Source organism: Haliotis cracherodii, unplaced genomic scaffold, assembly GCF_022045235.1.
Source record: "Haliotis cracherodii isolate W230 unplaced genomic scaffold, xgHalCrac1.p SCAF_6, whole genome shotgun sequence".
NCBI classification, from domain to species: Eukaryota; Metazoa; Mollusca; class Gastropoda; order Lepetellida; family Haliotidae; genus Haliotis; species Haliotis cracherodii.
The window spans coordinates 46,501,624-46,515,269 of NW_027266319.1; the positions used below are offsets into that span (position 1 = coordinate 46,501,624).

A 13,646-nucleotide genomic window follows, 5' to 3' on the forward strand; every position below is an offset into this window, starting at 1 on the left:
TGGCCCTTCTGTTCATCTGTCCGGCACTCCCAAAGGAGTTAGAACCTTGACCATAACATGCAAACCGACATTATTCCCACCCTATATTAAACAGATTCATTGTATACATTTGTTTGTTATGAAGAGAATAATACATATATGCCGATAGGATTCTCCCTGTGGTCCAGCCTTGCCTCTGGAAACATAGATCCTGGATCATAACATGGAAACGGTTCAGATCTTTATGCTATATTTGTATCAAGAGAAATACATGTTCATGCTGTCAGATTTGCCATCCACCTGTTTCAAATGCTGACATGATCAAAATTACGAAATATTTGTAGTATTATATACATGTGCAGTGCAAATGTATATTTTGTCATGATTGTGTCAATATCCAGGTGACGATACAGGCCCTATGGGCCTCTTGTTTAAAAAACAAAAATCCAAATACTATCTTTCCCGCTATTTTATATAAAGATAAGATCTATGATGATGATGTATGTAAAGCAAATATTTTAAACTACTATTTCTCTGAACAATCAACAGTCGAATTCCTGTCAAAAACATTGCCCGCTGTAAGTACTGAATGTTCTAACACGTTGGACCATATTGTCCTCACACCAGGGGAAATTCAAGACGTTTTACTTTCTGTTGATACCACCAAGACCTGGACCTGACGGTATAAATAACAAACTCATCAAAGTTTCTGCAAAAAGTATATATCTCCCATTATCAGTAATCTTTAACATGTCACTTAAAATATTCTGTTTTTTCATCAAAATGGAAATTAGCATCTGTATCGCAAATTCACATAGAAGGAAATGTAGGCGAATGGAGTAATTATAGACCAATCGCACTAACAAGTTGTTTGGCAAAAGTGTTTGAAAAATGTATCTGTAAACATGTGTTTAACTTCTTCAAAGACAACAGTATTATGAGCAATCTCCTTTCAGGCTTTATTCCAGGCAATTCCACCAGCTATCAATTAATAAATCTGTATAATTTTATTTCAAAGGCTCCAGACAATGGAAAAGAGGTAAAGGCAGTGTTTTGTGACATTAGCAAGGCCTTTGATAAAGTTTGGCATGAAGGATTACTCTATAAATTATTTTCATGTGGAATTTGAGGTAAATTGTTGAAATGTTTTGACAGTTATCTATCAAATAGAACACTAATAAATTCCAAAACATCACACTTAAAATCTGTCATGGTGGGTATTCCACTGGGATCGGTCTTAGGATTATTATTATTTTTTATCTTTATAGATGACCTGGTTGATGATATAGACAGTAATATATGTGTCTTTGCAGATTATTTGTCACTTAAATGTTTTCAAGGAAAATTTACCCAAGACTAAAACCCATTCTTAAAATGAAAGGTACACCAAGAACAGAGATCTCATTGCACAAACACCTAGGTCTAATTTTACAGCAAGATGGCTACTGGTCAAATCATATAGATAATTAGTAGTTAAAGTAAGCCCAATGATTAACTGCTTTGGAACTTTCAAATACCACCTGTCCAGAATTTTTTTAGAGAATATATATTTATCATTTATTTTTCCCAATATTCGACTATTGTGACCAGGTAAGGGATAATTGTTCTCAAGAACAAGCGTTGGTATTGGAAAAGCTAAATTTAGACACACTGAGAACAATATGTGGAGCTACTCGTGGTACCAGTCACGAGTCTATATATTCTGAAACTAACCTTACACCCTTATCCAAAAGATGTCAATCTCATAAATTTAAAACATTTTACATAATGGTTAACAAGTTGGCCCCTGAATATCTATGTAATCTTGTTCCTCCTAATGTCTCAGCGGGCGCATGTTACAGTTTAAGACCTTCTTCACAGCTACAGACTGTAAATGCTAGAACAGTTAACTACTACATCACTTTCACCTGATACAGTGCGACTGTAGAATGCACTACCGGATAATGTTCAGTCAAAACACTGTATGTGACTTCACTAAATGTATCACCACAACAGAAAATCCTATAGATTATGGTACTTGTTTCTGTCAAATCATCCATTCCCACCTCAGGTTAGGATGCAGTGATATAAATGCACACAAATATCATAGCCATATTCATGAGTCTACTACCTGCTCCTGTGGATATCATTATGAGGATCCTGCACATTATTTCTTTTCATGTCGCAACTACTGCAATCTTCGGAACAATATGTACTACTATATAAAGGGATATGACTTGGATTCAGTATTATATGGAAATGCTACAACATCTACTCATACTAACCTTGCTATTGTACAATCTCTTCATTTGTTTTTTGCAAAATCTAAAAAATTAAAAATTTAAATATGTCTTCTTTACGATTACATCAACCAGATAGTTATTTGTATGTGTGACATGCTGGTATGTAGAGGTATATGGTTTGGTTATGTACCGATATATGTATGTGGGTATTTGTGTGACTTGTATATTGTATATTGTATATTTGTATTATATTTGCAACAGTAGGTACAATATATCTAAATTTATTACGTTATGTACAGTTTACTCTTATTAATTGTTAAATGTCCTTTGTAGAGAGAGGTGTTTAAATAGGCTTTGCCTGTTTACCAATTACTGTTTTGGGAAATAAATATTGTTTAAATCAACAAGCCACATGATCACTAAGTGCATGGGCATGACCAGAGATTAATGTCATGACAGAAAAACAATTCATTCTTAGCGACAATGAAATGAATATTTCCACAATACATACCTGTCAATGTCCATATGCAAACCCTTTGGCTGTCACTGTACAGCTCTAACGTTTGACCAAATAATATCAAAACTGATCACTTTCGTGCAAAGTACAAAATTGTGCTTATGTTTATTCCATATCTCACCATTCTACAACTCACAGTTAATCTGGAAGACCACTAACATGTTGATATTGGGTGGATAAAACCTTGGTGTTGACACAGAACTCAGATGTCTTCTTCAATACCATGTACACCGCTAGGGCGAACAGGTTTTCCTTTGGTAGTGGTCGATGGTTCTAGTCAGTTTCAGTTACACAAAGGATTATTCATTTGTTTTAGATCATCCTCAAGTGTGTAGTTTTGTATCGTCCAAAGAATCATACACAGTTTTTTATTTCCTTTATTTACAAATTCATTATTTATTCATAAATTTATACCATTTACTCATCAGTCTCAAGAAAATGCATAAGTGAGAACTTGTACTTAACAGCTGTTTTTTACATACATATGTTGTATATATTTTAGATTTAGTCTCTCATAATTCCTAAAGGAATGGTGTGTGTATATTTTAAAATGTTTTATCTATGTATTTATGTATGCCTGTACACACAGTGAGACGTAAATAAAATGTCTGTCTGTCTTTCTGTCTAAAAATTGAAACAAAGGATGATCTTTGTTACAGTTGATAGACAAGATGAAGACCGCATTTGGGTAATAATAAAACATAACCCACACAACAATCAATATTTAAATTAACATTTATAATGACAACCAAACACAAAGTAGTTTCAAACATTTGTTATGATAAAATAGAAATGATAAGTTTGGCGTATGGGGAATTCTCAGGTATGACTTGAGGGTGCCCATGATTGGCTATATTTCTGAGCATCAGAGCACAGCGAGTGACTACACTGAATTGTACAAAATGATGCAATAAATGAGAATACAACTAGCATAAAAGTTGGATATGGATTATTGAACTTTAAGGAGAACTATCCAAAGCAAGCTGAGTAGGATAGTAAGGCCTGAGAATTCCGAATTTGAGTATGATACATAAAGTGAGATGAATTTAAACTAATACAGTATCAGGTATGACAATAATGTGTTTAGCTATGGGAGGGGGTTGGGGAGGTGGTGGAAACTGCTTGTCATTGTTTACAACTGATAACAATGCTGCGGACATGTACAGACTGCGCATGTGTGGGAGGAAGGCTTGTAAGCTTCCTGAGAGGAAGCTCGTATCTGCGCAAGCTCTTGTCAAACTTCTTGTCAAAATAAATAGTTCTAGATTATGACAGAGGGCTGTCGAGGGCACAAGCCGTTGTCTAAGCAATAAACTGTACAGGTTAACAGTGCATCTTAGAGAAGGGAAATAGATAGCTGGTACAAGCCAGGCCAGCATGACCTGCATAATATGTACGTCACAGCCAGTTCTGTCGTCACTAATGTAAACAATGCCTGATTGGCAAACTGATGCTAACCGCAAGATAGCACACATACACCAACAAAATTAAACATAAGTAAAGTAATACATGCAAGTAGCAAGAACTATGCATGGTTATTTTATTGTCATTATAAACATGCTCATAATTCCATAAGAGCTATAATTTAAAGTTCCTACAAGCCTTGGTTAAGTTCACATATTTTCTCAAAGCTTATGAATTCTCTAATCATCTCAGGCCCGTGATAGGCGATCAAGTTCATCTGATACTGGCTCCCCTCGCAAAAAAGTAAAGAAGGACAAAAGGAAGGAGAAGAAGAAAGAAAAACACAAACATTCACCATCAAAAAAGGGAGTGGTATGTAAAACATTTCCATCAGAATAATCTTATATCACAACAAAGGTATCATACCAACACAAATGTATTCGTCAGCACTTGCTTTATATTAATTCTTCTCACAGAAATTGAAAGAGAAATCTGTGTCGTCCTTGAAACGCCGCTACACTGATGTTGAAGACTTTGTTGACATAGAGGAAGAGGAGGCAAGGCAGTGTTATGGACCAGGTTGTACGGAGGCAGCTCGACCCAGCTCCAAATACTGCTCTGATGATTGTGGCCTCAAGCTTGCCAAGAGGTAAGTAACACATTTAAACACTAGAAGCATGAAACTATCATTAGTTTTTATGGTTCTACTCAGGTATCACATATTTCTAACTTTTTTTTTTCTAACCTTTTTGTTTACCCCAACTTTGAAGTCGAATACAGTTAATACCTTTAGCCTGCTGAATTGTTTTCACACTTCTCAGCCCTGCCTGCTGGATTAATTTTAGCATAAGACGCTGTGAAGAGGGTGGGTGACTTCAAACAGTTGGTGCTTCATTATACAAGGGCCAATTGAAGAAATATTTTGCACATTTATTCCTGATAGAAAAATACACATTACTATGTAAAAAAATCCTGATGTTTTCAAAAATACCAAGGTAAAGACCAAAGCGAACACAAAATTTGTATATTTTCGTCATCTTGCCTGAATTGCGTTATTGAAGGTGGTTTACGTTCATGTTAGGAACCTTTTTAGATAGTTAAATTTGTGCAAATTGATTTCAATAATCAGATCTCGGATATCTTAATTTTAACTGAGTATAATTTCTATGTTTCTATGTTTTTTTATTGGTGAATAACAGCGCGATGGTAAATTATGAACCATTTCTGTAAATTTATGATTAAAACATCAAACAGAAAAAGAAAAAAAAAATTCGAGGTCACCATGTCAGTTGCAGAAATACGAACATTCGAGTTAATCTAACATGTCACGTTAACGAATTTGCAGGAAACAATAAATGACTCATAAATATTCACCAATCCTTATTTCGGCAACAATGCAGTTTACCGGGCACAGCCCGAGCTCTACCATCCGCTCAATTACCGCGCTATAGTGCCACCGCTGTCTCGTTATACCGTTACCGTGCCTCACGCTCTGATGACTCTCGCTTCACAATCCAACACCCGTTTTCGGTCTTAGGGAAACTTACACAACTTTACAATCGAACACCTGTTCTCGGTCTTAGGGAAACTTACACATCTTTACAATCAAACACCCGTTCTCGGTCTTAGGGAAACTTACACATCTTTACGATCAAACACCCGTTCTCGGTCTTAGGGAAACTTACACGTCTTTACGATCAAACACCCGTTCTCGGTCTTAGGGAAACTTACACATCTTTACAATCAAACACCCGTTCTCGGTCTTAGGGAAACTTACACATCTTTACGATCAAACACCCGTTCAGGCAACAATGCAGTTTACCGGGCACAGCCCGAGCTCTACCATCCGCTCAATTACCGCGCTATAGTGCCACCGCTGTCTCGTTATACCGTTACCGTGCCTCACGCACTGGTGACTCTCGCTTCACGATCCAACACCCGTTTTCGGTCTCGGGGAAACTTACACAACTTTACGATCCAACACCCATTTTTCGGTCTTAGGGAAACTTACACATCTTTACGATCCAAAACCCCTTTTCGGTCATTAGGGTCAGCTGGCTTTGGGCAAGGGTTAGCCATAAATTCTTACCTTTTCAAGCGTTAATCCAGTTAATCCCATTGGTCGGTCATGTTGACATAAACAATTGCAGGTGTGGTTTCAAGAAAAGATGAATGGGAGAGCGGGCAGTGACGTCACACGCATGCGCAATTCATTGTTTACTGAATTACGCATGCATGTCAATGGGGATTCTAATGACCTGAGCACTGATTACATGTGATAGCGCCTGTGGTCCAGTGGCAGAGCGTCGGCTAATTAACGCATTAATTAGCAGAGCTGATGAGCCGGCGAAGCGCATTCGAGCCCCCACAGCGCTAATTGGATCTGAAAAAGTGCCCCCGGTAAAGTGCACTACTTCCCTTATTTCATATGTTTTGGTTGAATATTTACGATATACGAAAATACAAGTACCGTGTCATGATGCTAGCAGACGTTCGAACATCAAACATGGCGAGCTTCGCCCGACCTCGGCATAACTTGTTGCTATTTTAATATCAACAAAGTTTACACTGTCTACATTGTCACGTCTTGAATCAACCACAAACAAATGAAGTTGTAATACAGATTTATTCCCTCCCTTAAAGTAATTTTAAATCCCAATAACAATATCTAAATTCAAACTAATACCAAATTAACTAACACAACTAACTAAACTAGCTTCTCCTACCGATAACAATACTACCACCTACTATTAATACTAATATCTTAATACTAACAGTACAAATGTCTACTACTAATAATACAACTATCACGATACACTATCCTAATACTAATAGTCTACTTCTAACAATACTAACACTAATACAAATATTCTAAGAATAACACAACTAATACACAGTAAAACTTTGTGTGTGTATATATATACAACAACAACACACAACCACAAAAAAACACACCAAAAGATACAAAGCCACTCCACTGTCACTGTCACAACAGTTCTATACAGAACTTTAGAATCTCTGATGTTATTGAGCAGTTCATACGAGAATTCTTCCTCGTAATAACGAATGGTGATCTTTCCACCCAGGCGATGTTGTCCCCACGGAGTTAGGGGTGCCTGTTTACATGGATGCCACGGCTGTGTTCATCCTACGATGTGCCCACGGAAACGAAGATACTTCTCTCCTTACGTTGGGTTGGAGAACTTCTCTCCTTACGTGATGTTGGAGGTTGTTACTTCCTCCTACGTAATATCGGAGGTTCTTCCCTCCTACGCACTCTAAGGTTAACCGGCCAGTTCCGGGACACTACAATGTAATATAAGCAATTACAGTCACTGAGGTATGTGTCACTACCTCACAATACATACAGCCATGCACCAATACTCCGATTTACATATTACTGAGTTGAACTGTTTATACTTTGATCATGTTGTGGTTATTTGTTACAGTGGCTTTACGCTATTACCATCAATATGTGTATATAATTACGTTTGGAAAAAATACATAACTCAAAATTCTATCCTCTAAAATACAATTCAACATGAAACAATAAATGTAAAAACTTACGCCAACCAGAGTAGAAGTCTCCCACAATATTAGTCCATGCCTTACATGACCATGCTGATTCTGGCTGACTGTACAAATTATTACCCTGCCCCGCTATTTAAACTGACCCCAAAGCCCAAGCTACCCCTGACCTCCCTATTGTTACACCAATTAACTCCCCAGCTATCAGCCGTACCCCGTCACGCTTCCCTGAACCTAACCCGTTCCCATAGTATTACCTGACAATATCTAAAAACAACCCGCTAAGCTTAATATACTAATGTAACCATACCGTAATACATCTATCTGAAGTACTAACATAAAAATTAAAATATACAAGATTATCTGTGATCTTGACATACATGTATATGCCTTGGCGAAAGTTGACGATCTTCTCAATCAAAGATTGTTTCACTTGTCATTTTCCGTTTAATATGACGAGAGAAAAACGAAAATAAAGATCGTAAATTCTGACAGCAATATTTCAGTTTGTGCAAAGGTCACCGGATGTGATGTCACAGACAGGGGTAGTCTGCTGATAATCTTTGGAAACAAAACAATTACAGTCAATTTTGAAAAAAATTGCCTGTATTATACAGAATAAACACAAATCACTACATATTATCAGTAATCACCACTAACATGAAATTACAAAGTGATTTTCACGATATAATTGGCATATTTTTTTAATCCATTTGACCTTGCATGCTCCCGTGACCCGGAAACAGGAGACGATGAATCAACACGCCACATGCAAGTTTCTTGGTAACTTTTATTTGAACTTTTGTTGATATATAAGGATCACCATTCCATGTTACGTTGAATATAAAGTGATATGATTCATGTATCTGCGATGTACATGCTGATGACTTTGTTTTCACTATAATAAGTATGTGTGTGAAGCAATAAGTCCATAGAAATCGGACCGCCTCCGTGGTCCAGTGGTAGAGCGTCCGCCCGGAGAGCGGAAGGTCCGGGGTTCGATCCCCGACCGCGTCATACCAATAGACGTTAAAAGATGGTACATGTTGTTACCCTGTCTGGCGCTCGGCATTAAGGGGCTAAAACAAGGACTGGTCGGCTCGGAGTCAGTATACTGTGTCTGAGTGGGGTATTCATGTTAAACTGCGGCATGGTATCTCAGTGAGCTAGCACTATAAATCGGCATCAGTCCGGACTAGTACAAGCAGCCACACAAACACATACACGTACATGCACGTCGCTATATAAGTGCAATAATCTTGGATGCGACGTTAAACCCCATTTCACCTCACCATAGAAATCGTCGATCGGCAACGATCACACCCCACAACAGGTGCGCGAAAATAGGCGTGACAAAACGTGTTTCAAAATAGCATTCATGCGATGCCGAATATGATAGGATATACGCAGGTGGGTGATGTATATATTAAAAAAATGCGATATACATATTTTCAGTGTTAGTTTCTAATTAAATGTGGGATATTTAAATAATGTTTCCTTTTATAATACATTTATCGATTCTAGCATGATTTTACAACAATTCACGGATCATCTTAAAATTTATTCCATCAATATAGAGACCGCCATGATTGCGTATTGATGATAGATTTGTTAATGTTTAATTATTTACATCTGTTCACAGCTTCTAAAATATTAAGTTATATTTAGTATCTATTTTTCCCACAAAGATTATGTGTATGGAAACTAAATATTGGTCAACAGGTCAATGAATCAGCACAGTGTAACTGATCAGACTTTAATTATTATCTTTAGTTTAAACATATTTTATTCAACAATTGCTATCTTTCACCTGAACATAAATTATGTGAATAAGTAACTATTTGATGTCATTATTTAAGTTAAGTATTTCATAAAAAAAATATAGAAATAGATGAGATCCTTATATGAACCTATACATACACAACTCATATGGACATTAATCTTGTGTATGAAGTTGTTTGTTTCCAAAAAAACTAATTCTCAAATATAATTGTAATATGAATACGATACATTAATTTCTTGTAACAGAACATGATATTTTTGTTTGTTCAATCACAAGAACCAGGGTGGCACTTAAGCTGGTGAGTTAGCCATATATATATTTATAAGAGAATGTTATCTTTTGAAAAAGGAATAGGGCACATATACATACATTGACAAGTCTTGCAGTTCCGTTCTGTTGGAGAAATGTACATGGAAATATCCTACCTTATGTATTTTTTCAGGGTTCTCACCAATGAAATAATGTATAATTAGTGTGGCAGGACTTTCCAGGTTTGTTGCAGTATGCTCTCGTGTGTTTGACAGTGACACTCATGCATGTCCCCTGAAGGAATATGAACCATTGTGAAATGTGATCAACAGGTTTTCGTCTTCAGTCAATATAATGTACAAAAATTCAAATAAATGCAGATCATCACCAGCTTTGGATCTGACATCCTTGATAATTTTAATGGGTTTCTGAATATACAGTCAGTATAGGTCCTTATGTTCTATGTGTCTCAGCCTTCTGGGTGGACTGAAAAGAAATGTCCCTGTATACATGATTACCTTTGTCAGATGTATTTTGTCCTGTTAGCCACACCCCCTGATTTTATGTCACCTTATGTGGTTAATTTTCGCATACATGTACTGCTGCAAACCTGTTTTTCCCTTGTATATGCAATCACAGTATCAAACTTCATCAGCTGGTGTGTCACAAATTCCTCAGTTGGTGTGTATAAAAGTGCCCTTGCCATCATGAAACAAGAAATGCCAAAAACAAAAGCATTTGCAATAACAAAAAACCCACATTTGTCCTTCCTTGAATAATCTTAGGATAAGTGCTTGAAATGTTTATTGGCATAAATTACTTTTTAAATTTCATAAGGATTTTTCTTTGATGGACCAACGTCAAACCATCTCACAAGTTAGATAGAATTATAACTTTAAAAGCCCTCATTTCTGAGGTGTCCATATTTTTTTTTCTACTTTTAGGACAAAACATAAGCCGTCTACCTGAGCTTGGTTACGTAAACAAATACTTGTTTAAAATGTGAAAAGGAATTCCACTGATTAGATATCTTTTTTTTTATCCCATTGTTCTACGAAATCCATTTGAAATGTGCTTTTTTGTACGTAAAATGTCTTGAGAGTTTGTACCCAAACAGGTATATGCTTTTGTGCCCAGATTATTTTTGTATTACAGTTTTGTAGTTTCAAACTTACACAAGTTAATTTATTATCACTTTTCTGTCAAAACGCTAGATCTACAATTACCTTACGGTTTACCAATTTACTGGCCTCTTCTCCAGTGACAAGAATTTATTACTTTCCTATCACAATCAGTCAATTTGAGTTGTGCCAATGTGGACTGACTACACTCAAGGACCACGTACATTTAGGTTAGTCATATTATGAACTTGATGAAATGTTTTACCAAAATGTTCAGCTCATTGTTTGCAATAAACATGAAAAAATAAATATGATCAAACAGATTTAGTTTAGTTTTTTTGGGTACAAAATCATCAAGTGCTTTGGGTACAATTTTGTTTGGGTACAAAATCACATAGGCCATACATTCATCCAGTCGACGTGTGTACCTACTTCCATCCATTCTGAAGATTGGGGAGGGGGAGTAAACGTTTTAAAAACAATCCTTAATATTCTAAATTGTCCTTCTTTAAATGACAAACCAATAACAATATTCTGTTGTTATTATTATGGCATATCAACATGTTATATCGCTCTCCGCTGCCATCGTTTTCAGAAAATAATTTTCAAATCATCGAGCGTGGAATCCTTTACGGTTTCGGATTTAGACTTACAAATTTGATGTTATGCACCGGCGGCAATCACGAATAAATATGAAACAAATAGGAGTGAAGACTGCTATCCAGATAAATAAATAGTAAACAGTTGCTGTAAAAAAAGTAAACTATGTATTTTCTTTTGAATTTGAATCTATTTCGGAATTTGTTTTATGATCGCTTACCAACTTTTGCATATTTTGTTTTAGATATGATAGCTAAAATTGCAAGTATTTCGATTATTTTCCGTAAACTGCATTATATTGGTATTGAATGATTTACCTAGAATGTATATCAGTTCAGATTTTGCGTATCATCCAATATTTGTCATTATTTGCAGTGTTTGTTGACTTTGTTCAACTAAACAAATCGCGAGTTAGGCCACGCCTGTAATATATTGAACAACAAGCATGGCGGGTTCATGGAATAGTTTACTACGTCATCGTGTGTGTTACATGCGTGTTACGTCATCAATTACGTACATGTGTATGACGTCACAGTTAACCCTTTATCTTACATCTCCCTTCCTCTGAAAGTGAAAACAAACGAAATTTAACACTTTAGTGTCCATAAACATGACGTCACTGTTGACGATAGGGTTAACCCTTTATCATACATATCCCCTCTACAGAAAGTGAAACAAACTAAATTTTAACACTTTAAAGTCCATGAACATAGAATGTTGAACTGGTAACTGAGAACATAAACAGTTCAATCTTGATATCTTCTGGGAACTGGTCGTTACTGGCTTTGTGTTTTCCATGGCATTTTCTTTTTGAATGTCTTGGGTTTCAGACTTTACTGTTTTAGTGTCATCTAACTCTGGAGTGATTTCTTGCTTGTCCTTCATGTTGCCCAAGTCTTCCGCTGTTGTTCTGATGTGACGTCTATTTCGTCTTTATGCTTTGCCACTGTTAGCTGTCACCTTGTATGATCTTGGTGAAGGGTCGACTGCTGTCACAACAGCAGGATTCCACCTGCTCTTCTGTACTCTGACATATTGTCCCGGATTCAGGGGAGACAACTCTCTGCTCCCTTTGTCATAGTAGTACTTTTGTAGATCTTGCCTGTATTCAAGTTGTCTTTAAAGCAGGGAGTGATCTTGTGCTTGTGGTTGGAGGAGTGCTTTTGACACAGGCAAGGGGTTCTTCAGGCGCCGGCCCATCAGCATCTGTGCTGGCGACAAGTTCACTTTGTCAACAGGTGTATTTCTGTACTCAAGAAGGGACAAGTAAACATCTCTTCCACTTGCCTCTGCCTTTTTCAACATCATCTTGACTGTCTGTACTGACCTTTCAGCTTGACCATTCGATTGTGGATATTTTGGGCTTCATGTCATGTGGGTGAATTCCCATGCCTGTGAAAATCTGCGAAACTCAGTACTTGAAAATTGTGGACCGTTGTCTGTCATGATTTCATCTGGTATTCCGTGTCTAGCAAAGACTGACTTCAGTGCTGTGATTGTAGTTTTGCTTGACAAGTCAGTAAGTTTCACAATTTCTGGGTACTTTGAAAAGTAGTCCACACACAACAGGTAGTCACTGTTTTTGTATACAAACAAGTCTGCACCAACTTTAGCCCATGGTCTTTCTGGTGTGTCATGGCTTTTCAGTGGCTCTTTCGTGTCGCTCTTTTTGTTTTCATTACAGATTGTACACTGTGATACAAAATCTTCGATATGTTTGTGCATTCCAATCCAGAAGAGTTCATCTCTTGCTCGTTGCTTGCGTTTCGTTATTCCTGGTGTGCTTCATGAATTTTCTGTAGCATTTCTGCTTGCAGTGCCCTTGGAACAACTAGTTTGTTTCCCTTGAAGACTAGATCCCCAACTACAGTCAGTGCATCACAAATATTCCAGAAGTCTTGTACACAAGCTGGAACATCTTTCCTGTCTGACGACCAACCAATGAGAATGACAGATTTCAATTCGGGTCATCTGCTGTGGCCAACTTGAAGGTCTCCACTCTAGATGAAGTCAACGGTAGCTGTGAGATAAAGTTCACATCAAACTCTGTCTCATCGAACCAATTGTCATCAGCTGGGAGATATGCTCTGCTTAGAGCATCAGCAACGATAAGTTCTTTACATGGATGGTAAATAACCTGTAAATCATATTTCTGCAGACGGAGCAACATTCTCTGCAATCTTTGTGGAGCCTGGCACAATGGTTTTCAAAAGATTGCTTCAAGGGGCTTGTGGTCTGTTTCT

The 13,646-nt window shown here is 37.0% G+C and overlaps 1 protein-coding gene across 1 annotated transcript in view; it reads left to right on the plus strand.

Moving 5' to 3' along the window:
• LOC139445013 (CXXC-type zinc finger protein 1-like) overlaps positions 1-13,646 on the plus strand; it is a 101,457-nt gene that overhangs the window by 50,922 nt on the left and 36,889 nt on the right. The window contains exons 9-10 of the mRNA XM_071226072.1: positions 4,375-4,494; positions 4,599-4,771. Coding sequence (XP_071082173.1) covers positions 4,375-4,494; positions 4,599-4,771 — 293 coding nt within the window. The remainder of the gene's footprint in view (positions 1-4,374; positions 4,495-4,598; positions 4,772-13,646) is intronic.